The 21,392-nt window shown below is 38.8% G+C and overlaps 1 protein-coding gene across 1 annotated transcript in view; it reads right to left on the bottom strand.

Annotated features, from left to right (window-relative positions):
• Positions 1–21,392, bottom strand: part of ATG4D (autophagy related 4D cysteine peptidase) — a 444,330-nt gene that overhangs the window by 417,546 nt on the left and 5,392 nt on the right. The window contains exon 3 of the mRNA XM_044084746.1: positions 6,479–6,562. Within this exon, the coding sequence (XP_043940681.1) occupies positions 6,479–6,562 (84 nt within the window). The remainder of the gene's footprint in view (positions 1–6,478; positions 6,563–21,392) is intronic.

The following is a 21,392-nucleotide window of genomic DNA, read 5'->3' on the forward strand; positions in this document are numbered from 1 at the left end:
ACCTTATGTGCCTCCAGTTTTGCATTCCTCTCCCCTATCCTTTGATAAAGTTCTTGCTCAGAATCTGCCTATAATGCCATGTTGCCTCCACCTAGTTTTTTTAACTCAAGTTTTTCCATAACATATAGAATAAAGCCTATACATCAGTGGTGTCTTGGTGGACCCTGTTTTACAAACTCTCGCCAAGTCCACCAATTGAAGGTGCTGACCAAGACTTGAGGATGAATTCAGTTCCAGCAAAACTCCTCTGCCTTTCCTGCTGATACCATAGTTCCATTCAGACTCCAATGTGAGTTGGGCTGCATAAATACACTTGTATTTTCTCTGTGGCAGGTTTTATTGTCCACGTTTGTATTTTATTATATAGTTGATTGTTTAGTAATATTCTTTATTGAAATGCAATTGAAACTTAATAAAATTTAGTTTAGAAAAAAAAAAAAAAAAAAAAAAAAGGAGTTGGAATTTTGGACCACAAGTAGCTTTATGGTTTTTAAGTGGGTGTGAAATCGAGAGAGAGAGATATGTCTGCTGTGTTTGTTTTCCTAGCAAAATACTTGCAGATATGAAAGGCATTGTGAAGCAACAGCAAAGAAGACAAATTCTTAAAGTAAGATTTCACACAGCCCCAGCATGGTGTGCACTGAGGAAGATGTCTAAGACAGAAATGCCACAAAATGGAAGAAACCAAGTCATACTTTTTTTTAAATATGTGAATGCATTGGGATCATCCTTAAGGGAAGGAAAAATGTTGCACGCAGAGTATAACTGTCCTTTAATGTTCTCAGTAAAGTCTGCCAATCTGTGCATGCTGGAACACAGCAAGTCAGAACATGCAGCTACAAATGAACCTTTAGTAACGGTGCTATGGCTTGATGCACTTCATTTGAGATATCACTCAGAAAACCAACTTATGAGCCAAGTAGTTCAGAGCCCTTAAAAGCAGAGAATGCAAAAGCTCACTTCTCTTAACAGTCCATCGCACTGGACTTCTAACATAGTGGGTGAAGAGCAGTGCTTTTGGGGGACAGAGCTTTGAGAACAACTGCTGAATCCAAGTGTCAACCTTGGGCATGTCTGACCAGGAGGCCAAAGGATACAGGTAACCTTCTTTGGCACAGAATACACCATATCAGAGTTTTCCCAAAGTTACACTGGAGCACACTTTGAGAACATTCACCAATGAAGCACTGAGTCAGAAGGATTGCTAGGGAGATTGCTTGGAGGACACGTGTTCTAGAAAACCCACGTCCTCCATGTCATCAAGAACTGCTCTTGGTGACTTATCAGGCAAATCAATGTGCTTCCTCTTGCACAAGGCATTTCTCAGAACCTTCAGAGGGGGAAAAGTCCAAACAGGAGAAAGACCTGTTTGGCAGCTGAACCCATGGTAGTTGGAAGGGCTCCAAAGAGACTTTGGGCCTCCCTGTCCTGCTATATGACATGTATCAGTGCTAAAGGCTCAGGCAAAGACATAGCTGGTGATCAATTTAGAAGCCAGTGTTGAAGAGGTGTAAGGCAGTAAGGAGAAGTAGTGCAATGATACATGCTGACCCCAGCAGTGCACCCCATGTCGACAGCTGACCCCCACAGTGCACCCCATGTCCACAGCTGATCCCACACTGACGCAGTAAGCATACAGTATTCCACAGCTGTCACACTGGCACCAATGATCAACCAAAGGCTCTGACATCAACAGTACCAGTGCATTTGGTCTGAGCTTTGGCACCACTGGCACAGTCAATGACTGTGTCACCAACAGTTCTGAGCAAAGACCTGCTGCCAGAAATAAACACCAAGACACATGATGCCAATGCAAAGTCAAAGGCGTTAACAAGGCTCCGGCATAAACAATGTCACTGTGTGATGAAGAAAGGCATGTCTGGAACCAAAGTTATGTACTATGAAACTCACAAGGAACAAGTGCTACATTTGAAAAAAGAACACTGACAGGGACTTGCTACTCCCACTGCAATGAGATTTTCTGTTGCCTTTACATCTACTTTCTTTAAACCTTCAAGGTAGCCACTGCCAGCAAGGCAGAGTCTACATCAGGCAAGGTAAGGGGTACTGGCAATTCTCTACAATACTAAGGGTGGGGCAAAGGGGGCAGGTGCCCTGGAAGCAATTCTGAAGTGCTGTTCCTGCATTGTTCCAAATGTAACTTGCCAATGTCTGAGGTAAGCTGTAGGAAGCCAAATGCTATGGAAGCAGATTCCAACAAATGCAGAAATCAGTTTGTTACAGTTTAAACAGTTCATTTTTTCCTTCCAAAGAAGAGCTCTGGCAGGGAAGGGACATGTGCCTCAGACTGCTATGAACAGTCTATGCTATGAACAGTCTATCAGAGCCGACACTTTTTTAGCTCTTTAGTTTGAGCTAAAGGGTGGAATGCCACTTCAGGGACTGGTACCAGGATTCTCTATAATGATGGCTTCAAGTTCAAAAAGTAACAAAACATCCCTATCATACCTGACAAAATCAGAAACACTGAGATGTCACAGCCTAACACAGTAGTGAAGACAATGAATCATCCACTTTACCTGGCTTTTGTTATATACAGTCCTCCTCAGTTTTTAGCCCAGCCTCAATAAATAACTGGGAAGTTTGTGTAACTTATGCTTCTTCTTAGCAGTTTGAAACACGTGGTGTAATTTACACAGCACAATGCAACGCAACTGTCCTCATGTGGACAAAACTATCAAAAATAAAGGAGGGGTAGCCCACCATCTTTCTGACATAAAACAAAAAAAAATAATGAATTAATTGGTTAAACAATCTTGAATATTTCAGCCACAAGTTCACCTTCCATATCCCAGACACAAGAAAAACTGGGTCACTAAAATGAAACAGGAATACAGTGTTAGAAAACATGAAACTACAATGGCAGATTAAATGCCTATAAAACACTAGGCCTGAACAGTACTTGCTCCATTAAATGCATACCAGCATTAAGAAAGCCAAACCACAAAATGTACCAGTGAAAGTACTTGTGTAATTTATATTTTATATACTATATTTTGTTCCAAATGTTAAAATTCTTTGTAATGCTCTTAAGGTTGTTTAAATTCAGGTGCTAATGATTGCACTTTAAGTAATTACACATGAAATGAGTTTTGACTGACCTAAAACTGATGCATGAAAAGGGCTCTGGCTATTCTGTCCTGGAATCTAAATATAGTCCTGGGTATTTGACACTTTTAAGTTATAAGTTGGAATGTTTTGGTAAAGATCTTAATGTCCTTTAAAGTGTAGAATTACTTTCTAATTTATTTATTTTTTTTTTTTGGGTGAGGTGCTAATGATGAAAGTTTATTACAGATTTAGCATTCACAAATGCAAAGGGATTTCACTACCCTAAATGGACTCATGAAAAAGATCATAACACAGGAAAAACATGGTTCTGAGAAAACTGAAGTTACAAGTTTTATACCACTCTGGTATTGATCTAACCTTTGTCACGTTCATCTACAGTTTCTGCTGCACAGCCTTGACTAAATGTCACGTTTCCTCTACAGTTTCTGCTGCACTGCCTTGACTAAATGTGAAAGTGCTTCAAGTTCTGCTATATCTGGTCATTGCATCTTAGCAGTAAAACACTGTTTTCAGATGGACTGAACTCCTTTAAAGTGGGCATAGCAATCAACTACAAAAACAGGTAAAATATAAAGCACAGGAAAGTAAAGGTATCTGATGAAGCACCCTTTGTGAAAGTGTTTCCCAAAATTGTAATTACATTTTTAAAATGTTTTTTAATGCTAACATTTTTCAATTGTACTTTTTAAGCCTAATTATGATATTTTACTTTATTTTAAAAATTGCAAATGTCCTGAGACTGTAGGACATAATTATGTCCCATATTTTATGTAATAGTTGCAGAAAATAGTTATTTCTGTATATAAAATACCTAAATGTTACAAGAAACAGAATAAGAAACTAAACTTCTACAAACAATAAGCTTTTATTTAGGCAAAAAAGTAAAGTTCTATCCTTTGTACTGACCGATGTGTCGGCCTGTAAAATCTGATGTATGTCCCACTTTGGCCATTTGAAAAGGTGGCAACCCTACAGACACCAAGATGCATTATGGGATACAGTGTGTTTTCAGCAGGCTGGGAACTTCAATCTTTATCAGATTCATAGCTCAAACAAACAATTAAGTTTCACAGAAGCAAACAATAAAAGCAGTTAAACAAATTTCTTCATGCACATATACATACACAAGCATATATAGGCACATGCTATATATACATGCACATTATACATTCTGAGTGTGTACATATATATTATACAGGTATATATATAGGTATATATATATATATATATATATATATATATATATATATATATATATACTCTAGAAATGGTAATGTCGATTCTTAGCTATGCGTGCAAGCTGAAGACAGCAGCATAAAAGCATCATGTTACTCTGCACTGCCAATGACAGAATAAACAGTACTTGGGTTTGAAGCAGTCTTTCAAGTTTTTCAGCGGTTGTCCATTAGACCACAGTGCAACCACTTAATCAAAGTTCTTTTGAGAATAAAAACCCAGATCAATCCACTCCTCTGCCCAAAAGAGCCAATTTTTCCACAGTGACATCTCAAATAAACACCATTTAGCAACTTGGTGGACTATGTACTTCAGAGGCTAAATGCAGGACACTCCAATTAATCACTGCTATATAGTTCAACTTGACAAACAAATGTTACAGATACTTATCTGTAATAACTGATCTGAAAGAAGGTGGTCTAGATTCAGGAACCCACAAGAATTGCACTGCTGGTGTTTGGAGGACTCAACACACAAATCTTTCCAAGCTAGTCAGCACCATCTCTGCTGTCCAATAAAGTACCAAAGAACCCACCCTCTCCAGTTCCCCCCACCAAAAACGCCAAACAAGAAAAGTCAGACAAACAGGGTTTTGGAGAAAGGGTATGTTACCAAAGAACTACTACCTTCTTACACATCTACTACTACAAAAAGTAACTAATTTTCATATCTAATAAGATGTCCTTGCACTTTAAAATCTCTGACCAGAGCCCCTAGTTACTCCCTCTGTTTGGCCACCGTCAATGAAGAGCAGTGCAATTATCCAAGGCGGTAATCCAGAAAAAGCAGAAAAGCATGCAAATGCCACAGAAAAATGAGCCTCATGAGCTGCTAGTGTCACCAACAGATTAAAGTCCACTAAGTAACTGCCCTGCAGGCTGTCTCAGTGATTCTAACTAAGGTAAGAGAGCACAGAGAATCCAGAGAGGACTGCACACTAGGTGACCTAGGAAGGGGTCAGAATGTCTGCAGGAACTCTCTCGTGTGGATGAGGTGGAACTGAAAGTAGCAGCAGAAAGAAAGTTTAGCTCATTGGCCTGATGACAGGAAACCAGACAGTTCTCTAATGCCTCGTCTCAGTAACACTTTTCTATGTCACCAGATCAGACATAGAGAGCTGTAAACTTATATGGTGTGTCAGTTACATTTATTTTTACACAGACTTCTCCATCAAATCACTCTGATAATCATCCAGCCAAGTGGAGCGTCACTACTCCCCCTCTATCCAAGATCAAGCCCACCCACCACACAGGCGACACTCCTGGGTAAGAGGAAGTCCAAGGAAGGGGATATGGTACCTAACTGAGGCTGGTCTGAGGAACAACACAAGTCAGCACCGGTGCTGCCATTTGCAGTCACAGGTCAACACCAGTGCTCACAGTCTCAGTGAGCCAACAGTTTCTGCTCAGCCTATCTCCCTCTGTCCAGCAGCAGCACAGTCGAGGTGAAATCCTCCAATTCCAACCACTGTAGGGTATGGACCCTCCCAGTCACCCATCTCAGCTACAGACTGCAAACATGCTGCCTGCTGTAGTTTACTTCCAGCTCTTCAAACTGAGTTGTTGCAACACTCTGCCTCTGCTAGAAGTCAGTACTGCAAAGGATTAGGTGCCTCCGTTCCCCAAAGAAAAGGGAATCGATAGTGGCTGCTAACGCCTACCATGTCTGGTGGGCTCCTCCATTTGACACGGACCAGAGTCAGTGGAGCTGCCTTACCGCAGGCGCATCAAGAAGAAACAAAAGCAGGCACAAGGAGAAAATGGTGGGCCTAAGAGCAGGAAGGGTAGGCAGGAAAAGCATGACAAAACAAAAAATAATCCTGCCAATGTACAGAAGGAAAGAAACTGGTACCTGCAAGTCCCAAAATACAAAACATCAACAAGTTCAGTCTTCAACTGAAAGGTATTTTGGGGTCTGTTTATTTTGTAACGGACAGCTTTTGTGCAGTAATAAAGATAGAGAATATAAAAGAAGGGGGGTTCTGTTGTGTATTACAGGGAAGCTGGAAGTAGAGCTTGCAGCCGGAAAAGTTTTACCTGCTGAATGATCCTAATGCTTGTGGTAGTCTTAAGGGTTCCTAAAAATAGATTTGTTTTATCTCAAATGGTACACATCTTCCACACAAACAACTAACATGCAAACCACTCACCTTCCAGCTGGAAATGGTAGGTATGTCCCAGAAGGTACAAGGGAGAGCTTTTGCTGAAATTAGTTTTAGTCTTCACTGCCCAACCTTCGTTTAAAGAAAAAGAAAAAAAATACCATTAATGAGTGATGTATAATAGGTTACATTCCAACATAAGAGACCTTCCATTATAACACGCTTAAAAATGATAAAAAACCCACTTTACAGACTGCTGCAGTAGAAACCATCAGCCATGAGGCAAGAACTTGTAATTCAACAGCAAGCAGCACATCTCTGGGCTTGTGTCACACCTGACAAAGCAGAACTCAAAACACAAAATATGCACATCTCTGGGCTTGTGTCACACCTGACAAAGAAGACCACAAACACAAACAAAATCTACGTTTTGCTTCAGACATGATTCACCTGTGTTCAGACAGAGGTGGCAGGTCTTAAGTGTCCATACATGAATAGAGTAGTACTGAAGATTCATCCTACCACATTATTAAGAGATAAAAGTCGTTCCATCACACTTAAACAAAATTTTCAGAGTGAAAGATTACCAATGGGCTACTGTCAAGTCAGAAGTTACTTCCTCGACATGGTATTTCTGCAACAGCATCTGTTATGTGGGAGACTTACATTCTGACAGTATTTTGCAGCATTGCATTCCTACAGGAAAAGTGTGTGTGCCTCTGCAAAAGATTATACTGTCAAATGTGTGTGTGTGTGTCTGGGTATACATACATATCCATGTACAAATTCCGCTGTATTTGGCTGTACAACCTGGATGTTCAAACAAATAAATTCCAGAGCCTAAAAATTGCATCCATTTGTTCATCCTTTACAATCATATCTCTCAAATGTACAGATTTTTGCCTTATATTTTTGCTCCATTTTTCATAAAATGGTGGCTTTCTGGCAAATTAGTGGCAAATCATTAAATATTAAAGTTAGAAAATAATGAGACAGAGTTTTAGACTTCATGCCCTTCAGAAAATTCATGCCAATGCAAAACCTGTTACTCTATCAACTTTCTAAGAGCAATATTTAAAAAGTTGTCCCTATTTGTGCCACTTTTTTCATGGCTTTGTCCAGATTTCTTATTCTAAGAGGTCGAGAGGTATGTTTACAATGTCAACACAGGATAGTTTCCCACTACATAATTCCACCAATGTTCTATGACAAAAATAAGTACCTTTAAAACTGGAAAATTAACAATGACCTAGACTTGAGGAAAAATGAAAGCATGTCCTTACAGTTGTGCTGCGATTTCAGTGCAGGATACCAATACAGATGAAGGTTTGCTCACTTTAATTCCTAGACGATGTCATGTTCTGGAGAAAGGAAGAAGGCAACTAAAATTAACAGCATGAACTGAACATACTTTTGTGTCAGGCAATGTAATGGGCCTTAACAGAAATCAGGTTATAGCATACTTCACAAAGAAGGAATGATATGGCAAGCTGGGCAGGCACAAAACTCAGTCAGACCACTATTACAGGCAGAAATGAAGTAAGGCAAGGAGATTCATGTGTGCTGCATGTCACAGCGCCTGCCCTTGGGCTTAATACTATGCAAGAAGAGGGAAACAAGGTAAACAAGCAAAGCAAAATAAACAAAAACATAGAATGCAATAGAACACTCAGTTTCAGGCTGAAAGATTTTTACATCCAAATTTTTGGCTCAGCTATTGCACAGGTGTGTAAGCATGCACGTATGCACAACTTATGCAGGAAAAAAAGGATTAAGACAGCTGTATCAGCAAAAGTGAGTTCAAAGGGCAGTGAAAACAATGAAAATTGATCTGCCCAGCAGTAGTGGGGCTTTCAAGTTTGGAGATAGAAAAGTAGCATTTGCCATAGGAAAATTGAAAACGCAAGCAAAAATAGGATGAGTGTGACAATGAAATAGACATTATAGTTGAAATACCTTAAAAACAGTCATAGAAGTAGTTTGTTTGACCTGCGATGGTAACTTATTTCACACTCATTTTTAAAAGTTACTTTTCAGGAAAGGGAAACCTAAACATGCACCAGATTACTGAACATACCAAACATCCAATGTTCATAGGTTCATACTAGGCTATCTGCCCTAGGGCATTTATAAGCCTAGCCCGAGTGTGTGTGGCTTTCACCACCCCTTGGGATGAGAATACTACGCCCATTTAGGGTTTAGTTTACTGTGCCTCTGTCTAGTAGTGACACAGATATGACCCCCGGGGTAAACCTACGATCTCCCATCCACTCGTCAAGATTTCTCTTGAAGAGAGTCAGTGAGGGGCTCTGCCTAACATGGACTGGGATTCTGTTCCAGAGTGTAGGGAGCCTCTGGGTTATGAATCTGTCCCTCTAGCACGTCCTATTTATTTCTGTGTTGAGGTTCAAATCTCTCGCTCTCGTGGCTCTAGTGGATTTGGATTTTCTGAGGTGTTAACCTTTATCAGCAGGACATAAGTAGAAAAGCAAAGCAAACGGAGAAAGTGTGAGAGGAGGTAAGGAGCTGTAGAAGGAATAATAAAAGGCAAACTGATAAAAAGATAAAACATGGCAACAATGAGCAGCAAACTTGCATAAATGAGCTTTGGGATTAATTGTTTTTGCAATACACACAACAGTAGGTTAGCACATACTAACTATTTTCTGTTACACAGGTTCATATGTAGTTAACAGGCAAATGACCCAAGAAACCACCAGAGAGCCTAGCCCAATTCAGCAGTTGCCCCATAACACTGTTCATTTAATCGACTTGCACAGAGTCATGCTCTAGGCAAATGGAGGTCAAGGGAACTGAACTCTGGATCACAGGAAGCAGCTTGTCAAGCACTAGTAGCTTTAAACCTCTGTACTAACTGCCAGACTTGGGTGTGCTTGGAAGGGGCTTCCACCAATCTAAGCCAAATCTAAATTTAGCACCACCAAAAAGTATTGGGGGCTAGAGAGTTAGTAGGTACCTTTAAAATAAACAAAAAAATAGTGTAAGCTATAGCGACAGTCCATTCTGGCAAGAGTACACATGTGACAGCCGGCTGGGTTCTGATAAATTCACACCTGGAACAGCCCATACAGCCCTCCTTAAAAAGGTGGCGAGTACCAACAAGGCAAACACAGAAAGGGTACGCAGACTTATTTGGCTAGATTCCTACATGCCTTAATGATTACTTCTCTAGTATCTACCTATGCACCTGTGGGACTCGTTCCCTAATAAACTGGTGTGTCAGAAGGCACACAATCAGTGAATACGATTTAGAAACTGTCACTGAAGTAAAAAGTCTCTTCAGATCAGCTCCATCTGACCTCTTTATCTTATGATTTAAAGTGCACTTAATGTTTCTCAATAATACAGTGTCAGAAGTGAAGAAAATGTTAAAAAGCACCTGAATCATTTGTACATATCATTATGTTAAAAATAACCATAGCAATGACATCGCCGATCCTTCCTGGAAAACTGGAACTTCAAGGTAATCAAACTGGAACTTCAAGGTAATCTATCAGAAAACTGCACGCCTTTGAATAAAAGAGAGAGAGATAGCAAAAGGCTATTTTTTTAACATAGCAGGACAGGAAACAAAGCATATAATATGATTGGGCAGTCGGACAAGAGAAAAATAGTTATCTGTAGTAAAACAATACTTTAAATAGGAGTAAAACAGAATTCTAAAACACAATGAAAAAAAAAAAACTTCCCCATTGGGGATTTTTTTTTTTTTTTAAATGGGGGATCTAGGAGTTTGAAAATCTGCAAACTTCACTAATAAGAAACTGTGTGCGTATGTGGAGAGAGATACACAGCAATCATGTGAGAATCGATGGAAAAGTATTTGATGCCAGGGAAAGCAACTGGCATATGTACAGCAAGTGAATTAACGGAAATGCAGGCGAAAGACATGGCTGGGGATACAGAAATGCGTGGCACAAACTCCACAGCAGGTGCTGCGATAAGTTTATATAAAAATGTAAAACAGGCCAAACACAACAAGTGACAATACATCGTGCTCACACATGCTATCCTGACAGAGGTAAAATTAATAACGGCAACTAACGTATAGCGTGTGTGTGTGTGTGTGTGTGTGTGTGTGTGTGTGTGTGTGTGTGTGTGTGTACATAGTGTGGATACAGCCAAAAAGGGACATCTAGCTCATCTTACAAGGGAAATGTTGGTTATTTTGCCAAAATGTGTAAATTTGATCTAACGGTCAAGAGTAAAGAGCTTGGGAACTCTTGTTTATAAATGCATCTGTAATATGACGGCTGGTGCAGTATAAACTCTGTTCATATTTGTTCATGTGAGTGACCTGAGTGAAGTACAAAAGACATAAGGGCAGTTTTAGGAATAATTGAACATTCATGCACTTTTTCACTTGTAATTTTGTGTGACTGTTCTGGAAAGAAAATGCCAACAGCTGTGATTTGACGCCATAAAAATGTAGCTTAACAAATTGAAAACTCCCCCTTCCCTCCTAAAGCATCACTGTAAATATTTGGTAACACAAGAAAATAAAATACAGTGCACAGTTCTAACAGTATCTTCACCATGTATAAGTGCAAACCACACTGCTGATACAACCATACAAATATTTCAAGCACAGGCAACAATGCCCTTCTAGCCTGCCAATATACCAAAACAGTTATTCACATAACAACTGCATACCTCTTAACTGTACAGATTTTACAGAATGTCCAAAGTTTTCCCTCCTATTTTTGGTGTGTTCCTCCTAAAATCTGTACTCTTCTGGCAAATAGCTGGGGATTGAAGTCATTAAATAATGACAAGCATTTGAGTTTAAGATTCCACATCCTTTAGAAAAGTCATGCTAATGCAAAACCTATGATTCTATCAACTTTCTAAGATTGTAAGAACAACATTTAAAATCTGTCCCCCCATCATTTTAGGCTTTGTCCAGATTTTTTTGCTCTAAGGGGTTGAGACGTACAAGTGTCAGGATTGTTCTTAAAAATATCTAAACTAGTGCTTGCTTTAATGTAATTTTGTAATCTGTTCTATGCATCATCTACTCTCAGAAAGCCAACTGATGCACTTCTTATTCCTACAAAACCTTCTACATAGGTTTTCTGATGATTACTTCTTATTCCTACAAAACCTTCTACATAGGTTTTCTGATGATTACTTCTTATTCCTACAAAACCTTCTACATAGGTTTTCTGATGATTACCTCTTATTCCTACAAAACCTTCTACATAGGTTTTCTGACGATTACTTCTTATTCCTACAAAACCTTCTACATAGGTTTTCTGATGATTACCTCTTATTCCTACAAAACCTTCTACATAGGTTTTCTGATGATTACTTCTTATTCCTACAAAACCTTCTACATAGGTTTTCTGATGATTACTTCTTATTCCTACAAAACCTTCTACATAGGTTTTCTGATGATTACTTCTTATTCCTACAAAACCTTCTACATAGGTTTTCTGACGATTACTTCTTATTCCTACAAAACCTTCTACATGGGTTTTCTGATGATTCTCTACTACTTCTTAAAGATTTCATCATTTGATTTCCTAGACTTTATAAATCTTTTTATACAACCTAGTTCTATAACTATCATTGACCAATTTGTTGATATGATTAGAAAAACTCAAAGCTGGATCTAGCCATATACCTAGATCCTTAAAATGATGCTATAGTTTCAATCAATCAATCAACGTGTGCTGTATTTACTTCTAATTCTCGCAAATCTCTGATGCTTAGTTTACCAGTATATTAATCTCCTGGGTCCAAATGGTGAACTTAGTAAAGTTCTTTTGTAAACATGCCCTATCTGTAACCGGGTCTATATTATATATACAAATGCTTAAATGTTCAAATCTCTAAAGGTCGACCAACTTTTAAATGTTCGAATATGTTTAAAAATTAAAACAAAAGAGAAAAAAAATAAAGGCAGGGGGGCAAGCCCCCGTGCACCCCCACTACTTAAATATACCAACTCCAAGATCGCGCTACAGTGTATGGAATGGGAAATTTCCCATTTTCCGCACTGTAGTGCACTGAAGTGCGATCTCGGAGTTGGTATATTTAAGTAGCGGGAGATGTGGGGGGTGCAGGGGGGGCTTGCCCCCTTTCTTAAAATCCTTTCCTTTTACTTTTTTTTCGAACATTTTACTGCTCGGTCTCTAAAGGTCGACCTTTAGAGATTCTAACATTTAAGCATTCGTATATGTAAGATAGACCTACTGTAACCACACTATCAGATTACCCATTTACAAGTTACATGCCTATAGACTGTAGAACATCTCAGATAAAAAAAAAAGATAGATCTGAAAAATACAATCTAAACAAGTATGGACCTAAGACAGATTCCTGTTGGACACCCTAACAGTAACCTAGAATTTTACCTGTTCAATTTGTGTATGATACTTGCCATGTCCTATTTGTAAGCCATGCATACAGCTATCCATCTTATCAAGATTACATCAATATCTAGTTGCTCTAATTTATTGACAAGTGTTGTGCATGACCCTAGCAAATGAACGTAAAATCTAAATAAATTAAAATTACATTTTTTTCGTTTACAGCTACTGTATCGTTATATTTTACAAGCTGTTTATAGATCTATTTTCAACATATGCACGCTGATATATGGTTTCAAAGTACAAGCTGTTCATACTATAACATTTTATCCAAAATAACCTTTTCCATTATTTTCCCCACAATTTTGAAAATAAACTTATGGGTCTGTATGATTCTAGGTTTGTCCTACCCCCCACTTTAAGTTAGATTTAACAAATGCATGTCTCCAACACTGAAATCTCCCCATATTTAAATGGCAAAGTTAATAACGGATACAATACTGTAAATTTCATATCATTGTTAATTCCATGTGCTTTGTGCCAAGTGTTGTGTTGGCTTACTACACAGCATATGTGACGTGCACGGGGTGTTAACTTCAGATGCTGAAAAGTGTGCTAAAATATGTGCCTGGGGTGTTAACTTCAGACACAGAAGAGAGTGCTAACCAATTTTTAGAACTCCACAATAAGCACACAGGGCCACGCCAATGAAACCAGCAGAAGGTGGTGTTGCGATCACTGGGTTATGGGGCAGTACACATCTGAGATAAGCAGTGCATTAGCTTCTGCATAATTTCAGAGCACCCATCTCTGGCACTCTGCTTCATATTGGTGGGTGCTTACTTGATCCAAAGTTTAAGCCTCCAAGACTTAGAGCAACACGTTTCCCCTGAATGTCCTTCAAAGGCATACATTCGTTTTTTACAGAATTGCCGATTTAAATGGACTTAAAAGATGCAATCACATGCAAATGATGCTCTGCATTTGTGGTCAGATACTAATGCATATCTAAACAATCCCTGTTTTCCTTACTTTGTAAGGGCTAATGGAGTTTTCCAAAAGCAATGACAATTTTATCTGTATATTAAAGTTAGACAAGGCAGCTACAATCAGCAAAATGGATCACAACCACTTTTAAAATGCACAGGGAATTGCAATGTTGGATTTGTATAATATTGTGGTGCAGTATAAATAAGTGCACTGGTATTTTCAAGGTGTATAAAACGCAGTTAGTTGCACATTTTATCCCCTTAGAATTTTGCCCATTAAACAGCTTCCAAAGATTCACAACTTTCATGAACATATAGTACAATACCAAGGGTTTTAACACATTACAGCAGTCACAATATGCTGTACAACAGTTATAGTCCATCAACAAATAATTTCAAATGTCCACGGCACATTAATAAAACATACAGTATGCTATACAGCTATTATAGCACGATTACCTCAAAGCATATCACTCGTAGCGGTTAAAATTGAATAAGATTGTCTTATGACGATCACTGACAGCTCTCTCCAATGTGCCTAAATAACAAGAGGAGATGCAGTCGGAGGAGGACCTTATAAAAAATTAATCTGACTGGAACCTCCAATCACATCTCCGATTTGGCGCGTTGGTGACAGGATTCTTCAGGAAAGATGCACCTGAATTCCAAAAAAAGAAAGTTGAAAAAGGGGCCGGCGCGCACCCCAGCGCCCATGCCTAAATCCACCACTGATATTGGTATATAGTCAAAGAGCATGGAATACAACCCAGTCCTGACAAGGTCAAGGCTCTGGTGCGGACACAATGCCCCAAACACAAGGTGGCTTTTGCAAAAGTTCTTGGGAACAGTTCAATATCTTCAGAAGAGCTAATCTATCCCAGACACCAATGCCAATACAAAAAATTGTGTGGAAAAAATGCTGAATGGCATTGTGAATTCAAATATCAGTGCAGTTTTGAACTCCAAAATAGATCACAGAAGCTCCTACTTTGAAAAAACATTATAGGTGCTAATAAGCCAGTTGTACTACAGGCGGCCCCACCTGTAGCAGCCCAGCCCAAGGGCAGCACCACCACTACTACAGGCAGCCCCTCCTGTAGCAGCCCAACCCAAGGGCAGCACTCCCTGTAGCGTACAGACCTGGGGTGCTGAATGATGGACAAATACTGTTGGCCATTGTGTATGGTTGTGAAAAGTTTTATGAGTTCTTAAAGAATGGACAAACCATACATATAACCCTGAATGTAGAACAAAAATTCTCCAGCAGGGTGTTAATGTACAGGTAATACCCACTGAAAAACGAGTCTGTTGCTTCACAGCAGCATATTAAATTTGCCGTGCAGCTCAGACTAAAAGGAAGCCAACATCTGCCATTATTTAAGCAGCAAGCTTTTTCTGTTTAATGAACATAAAATTAAGAGAAACATTTAAAAAAATAAAAAGAAAAGTGTACACATGTGTAAGATCCTGTAAGCATGTATGCATGGCTGGCCTTTGCTCAACTGGTGCCGTAGGCAAAAGGGCTGCACAGCACACACCCCCAGCACTCAGTGCCCCCATCCTGGTCTACCTACACCATCAAGACCACTTTTCTCACAGTTTATTTTACTCTTCAGTTTTTCCTGCATTCATTCAACGTATTTGAAATAAACAAATACCAGAAAAGAGCCCCTGCTAGAGTGGTGCCCTAGGCAGCCACTTAGTTGAACTATGCCCAAAGCTGGCTGTTCATGTATGAAAGTGGAAATGTGTGAGAGTGATAGAGATCAAGGAGTGGAAGAGGTACACATACCTCTCCATCGGTTAGCTCATGAGATACGAATCAAGCCTATATTAATTGGGGGGAGGTCAAGGAGTGGAAGAGATACACATACCTCTCCATCTGTTAGCTCATAAGATACGAATCAAGCCTATATTAATTGGGGGGGGTGCAAACACTCAAAAACAAGCTCAGAGTTTAAGTAATTCTCACATAAACTTAAACAGTTGTTAGAACAAAACAATTTTAGTGTGCATTTTCTGAAGGAAATAAATCCTGAAAAATCAAATGTATGCAATCATTTAGCAAGTTCAATCCCCAATGATTTGCCTGCAAAAGAAAAATTTTAGGGCAAACAGCAAAAAAAAAAATTAAAAAAAAAAAAATCTGGACATTCTTTGAAAATGGAGAGTCTAGACTGGAGGTAAACAAACTTTTAATACTGCGAGGGAGAGAGAGAAGACATTGGTTTTGGATGCAAACATGTACTAAAGCAAGTTTGAAACATCAGGTACAGGAACTATTTTACGTCAAAAATATAACATAGTAATTAAAAATATAAGTAAAACAAAACATTTCACATACAGCCCATTCTCTAAGCACAATAATGCACTCCAGGGTGTGTGTTACTGTGTAAATAATGCCCTTCCAGGGGGTGTAGAGGCTCTCTGCCTGCAGCATCAGGCCTCTGAACACTCCTGGGTATGTGTAATTTACATAGTAACTTACACATCCTATTGGGAATCATTGCTTGCATATATGGGTACCATGCGTTGGTAGAATCTACCCATAAACAAATGGTGTTTCAAAAAAAAATATGGTATTAGCCACCACCTGGACAAAGAACATGCTACACAGCCTCCAGAAATTGTGCTGTATAAACCTGGGAAAAATGGGCACATACCATACTGCTGATGCTATGAGTTGCGCACACTGGTCAGAGCTTCACAATTCCACATGAGATACCAAACTGACCCTGGGCATAGTATGAAGGCACACGCAGTTAATATGCACTTACTACTATTCAAAATACCCTGAGGTAACCAAGCAGAAGGCTAATTAGTGTTCTGAAAGTGATTTTTGCTAGACAAAGATTCCTAGACACCAAACACTTATTCCTGACAATGACCTATAACTTAAGGCTTGTAAATTCAGAGATTTACCTTAGAATAGGATCACCATCACATTTTTATACTCCCAAACTACTTGCAGGTCAACAGCTGAGGCCACCATTAAAACAGTAAAAAAATCTCATGAAAGCTGTATCCTAGATGGCACAGAGACTGCCACTCTGTACTGTCATAGCTATAGAATACAGTTCTTCAGCTATTAGGGCTGTCACATGCTCTAAGTGTGATGGGTCGCAGACTAAACCACAGCATCAATGTCAGTGCATTCGCAATATACACTGTGTCTCAAGGAATTAATAGGAACACGCCTAGTGAATCTCAAAAATAGCTATGATAAGAGTACAGCTGAAGAAAAATTTCAGCCAGAAGATAAAAGCACAAAGGGTGCAATACATTTCCTCTAATCACAAAACATCTGAAAATTCACATTCCATCTGAAATTTTATATACAATAAATACCCCTCCAAAGGTTTTTAATTTTAGAGGGGGCTTGTTGCCTAGTTCTACGGGAGCCTAACCACAGAGAAAACACCACGAACAGTGAATCACTGCCGACTCACAAACTGGTAGACACTGGGATACATGTGGGAGGGCATTAACAAAGTACTAATGGAGTACAATACTAATTTGCCTTGTAATTCCTGCTATCCTAACACGCTAAACTACATCAGCATAAATTCTCATAGTCTACTACACTGTTCTACCAAATGTGATTAAATTAAACGTGCTTCAGATTAAATTCTTTGACATTAGACAAAATGAGTCCTAAACCAAATGTTATGTACCCATGTATGACTACAAGACCTAATGGACAAAAACAGCAGTCATCACAAAGCCACTGCACACAGGCAGGTGAAAAAAATATGTGCAAATGCCGTGCAATACACCAGAAGATACTTTGTTTACATGCAATAAAAGGCATTAGAGCAAAATGCAAACAAAATTCCACCACCACAAAAATACCAAGAAAGAAAAAGAACAGACAGTGCAAAATAGGCAGAGTAACTCGGAGCAGGGAAAAACAAAAATAAGCAGAGTAACTCAGAGCAGGGAAAAACAAAAATAAGCAGAGTAACTCACAGCAGGAAAAAAACAAAAATAAGCAGAGTAACCCAGAGCAGGGAAAAAAAACAAAAATAAGCAGAGCAACTCAGAGCAGGGAAAAAACAAAAATAAGCAGAGTAACCCAGAGCAGGGCAAAAACAAAAATAAGCAGAGTAACCCAGAGCAGGGAAAAACAAAAATAAGCAGAGCAACCCAGAGCAGGGAAAAACAAAAATAAGCAGAGTAACTCAGAGCAGGGAAAAACAAAAATAAGCAGAGTAACTCACAGCAGGAAAAAAACAAAAATAAGCAGAGTAACCCAGAGCAGGGAAAAAAAAACAAAAATAAGCAGAGCAACTCAGAGCAGGGAAAAAACAAAAATAAGCAGAGTAACTCAGAGCAGGGAAAAACAAAAATAAGCAGAGCAACTCAGAGCAGGGAAAAAACAAAAATAAGCAGAGTAACTCAGAGCAGGGAAAAACAAAAATAAGCAGAGCAACTCAGAGCAGGGAAAAACAAAAATAAGCAGAGCAACTCAGAGCAGGGAAAAAAACAAAAATAAGCAGAGCAACTCAGAGCAGGAAAAAAAATAAGCAGAGTAACTCAGAGCAGGGAAAAAAACAAAAATAAGCAGAGTAACCTAGAGCAGGGAAAAAAAAACCAAAAATAAGCAGAGTAACTCAGAGCAGGGAAAAACAAAAATAAGCAGAGTAACTCACAGCAGGAAAAAAAACAAAAATAAGCAGAGCAACTCAGAGCAGGGAAAAAACAAAAATAAGCAGAGTAACCCAGAGCAGGGAAAAACAAAAATAAGCAGAGCAACCCAGAGCAGGGAAAAAAAAAAATAAGGAGAGCAACTCAGAGCAGGAAAAACAAAAATAAGCAGAGTAACCCAGAGCAGGAAAAACAAAAATAAGCAGAGTAACCCAGAGCAGGAAAAACAAAATAAGCAGAGCAACCCAGAGCAAAAAAACAAAATAAGGAGAGTAACCCAGAGCAGGGAAAAAAAAAACAAAAATAAGCAGAGCAACTCAGAGCAGGGAAAAAAACAAAAATAAGCAGAGTAACCCAGAGCAGGGAAAAAACAAAAATAAGCAGAGTAACTCAGAGCAGGGAAAAAACAAAAATAAGCAGAGTAACTCAGAGCAGGGAAAAACAAAAATAAGCAGAGCAACTCAGAGCAGGGAAAAACAAAAATAAGCAGAGCAACTCAGAGCAGGGAAAAAAAACAAAAATAAGCAGAGCAACTCAGAGCAGGAAAAAAAATAAGCACAGTAACTCAGAGCAGGGAAAAAAACAAAAATAAGCAGAGTAACCTAGAGCAGGGAAAAAAAATAAGCAGAGTAACTCAGAGCAGGGAAAAACAAAAATAAGCAGAGTAACTCACAGCAGGAAAAAAAACAAAAATAAGCAGAGCAACTCAGAGCAGGGAAAAAACAAAAATAAGCAGAGTAACCCAGAGCAGGGAAAAACAAAAATAAGCAGAGCAACCCAGAGCAGGGAAAAAAAACAAAAATAAGCAGAGCAACTCAGAGCAGGGAAAAAAACAAAAATAAGCAGAGTAACCCAGAGCAGGGAAAAACAAAAATAAGCAGAGTAACCCAGAGCAGGGCAAAACAAAAATAAGCAGAGCAACTCAGAGCAGGGAAAAACAAAAATAAGCAGAGTAACCCAGAGCAGGGAAAAACAAAAATAAGCAGAGCAACCCAGAGCAGGGAAAAAAAACAAAAATAAGCAGAGTAACCCAGAGCAGGGAAAAAAAAACAAAAATAAGCAGAGCAACTCAGAGCAGGGAAAAAACAAAAATAAGCAGAGTAACCCAGAGCAGGGAAAAACAACAATAAGCAGAGCAACCCAGAGCAGGGAAAAACAAAAATAAGCAGAGCAACTCAGAGCAGGGAAAAAAAACAAAAATAAGCAGAGTAACCCAGAGCAGGGCAAAAACAAAAATAAGCAGAGTAACTCAGAGCAGGGAAAAACAAAAATAAGCAGAGTAACTCACAGCAGGAAAAATCAAAAATAAGCAGAGTATCCCAGAGCAGGGAAAAACAAAAATAAGCAGAGTAACTCACAGCAGGAAAAAAACAAAAATAAGCAGAGTATCCTAGAGCAGGGAAAAACAAAAATAAGCAGAGCAACCCAGAGCAGGGGAAAAAACAAAAATAAGCAGAGTAACTCAGAGGAGGAAAAAACAAAAATAAGCAGAGTAACTCAGAGGAGGAAAAAACAAAAATAAGCAGAGTAACTCAGAGGAGGAAAAAACAAAAATAAGCAGAGCAACTCAGAGCAGGAAAAAAAATAAGCAGAGTAACTCAGAGCAGGGAAAAAAACAAAATAAGCAGAGTAACTCAGAGGAGGAAAAAAACAAAAAAAACCTGTTGCAGAGGTTCCCCCCCTTCCAGTGAAGAAAGGCCCATCAGGAACCACAAGTCGTTTGACTGTAAACCTTTTCCAGGTCCCCCAAACCCTCCCATAAGCCACTAATAACAGCAGCACCACCAAACTCTGCTTGCGTCCAGCAATCACGGTATGACAGTGATTATGCTACCCAGGAAATACTTAGTGCCATGAGGCATTCAGCAACCTAAACAAATCTTTTCATTATAGAGCTTGTTTACTAAATATTACTAATGAATACTTTCACCAGGACTAATTCTGAAACTACACCATGTGTACATAAAATGTAAGATACAATATCTAGTCATTGGGCCTACATCCCTTTAAGAGATGCTGCTGTTGAAAGGTCCATTTCTGAATATGCATGTGGTTTTATGAATGTCAATGAAGCTTGCCTGGCCTGACATTCTTAGGCTGAACTTTGAGAAGGGTAGGTAAAGATGCACTATTTCAAATGGTTACAGCAGTTCATCCCTTGGAAGAAAAACATGCCTACTTTAACTCTGACAGAAATCTGTAAAAGGGAGAAAGCCTACAGCAATAAAGGAAGTAGTTCTCTATGACACCAAAGATAGTCCCATAGTGAGCGACTAATACAGACTGAACTAATACGGATAGAGCAAACTACTTAAAGAACAAAATGTGTTGGGTTTCCTTTTGAATGAGGGAAACTTTTATTTTAAAACTTATACAGAGACTGTTGTGTATGAAATGTGTTTTGCTTCCATGAAAAATGGTCTCAGTGTAGGGCATTCAGTTCCCTGGACTGTTTAGTGCTTCATAAAATAAAATTCTGGGACAAGGTACTAACCTTGGCACAGCAATTAAATAGGAAAACTACAACATTCCTGTCAAAGTAAAGCTCACAAGGGGAACTGCAAACATGGCTTGCATTATCTGAAACATCAAATTATTCGCCAATTCATTCCAGCTTAGTAACAGCGATGGTATATATAATAAAACTCATATATATTAAACTGCTTTCTGCCATAATGCAAACAGGACTGATAGCAACATTTCTAGCCATTAAGATACAGTACTCATATTTTCAGTTTTTTTTAGAGTTAAAAATATGGAGAAGATTACTGGCTGAGCAATAACTTTCTTTATTCAAACCAAACTTACAACAAAGACAGAACAAATCATAAATTCTACACACCCATTACTTCTTATCCACAGAGAAATGCTCCATCCTACCAAAACAACACAGCAATCTAAACAGGATAAAAAGCATTGTGAATGCTGGGTTTCACTTCTTCGTATCTCTTATCATGCTTGAAAGTATTACAAACTATGCCAGCATACACA

This window comes from Protopterus annectens, chromosome 9.part0 (genome assembly GCF_019279795.1).
Source record: "Protopterus annectens isolate FY-2018-M chromosome 9.part0, PAN1.0, whole genome shotgun sequence".
NCBI classification, from domain to species: Eukaryota; Metazoa; Chordata; order Ceratodontiformes; family Protopteridae; genus Protopterus; species Protopterus annectens.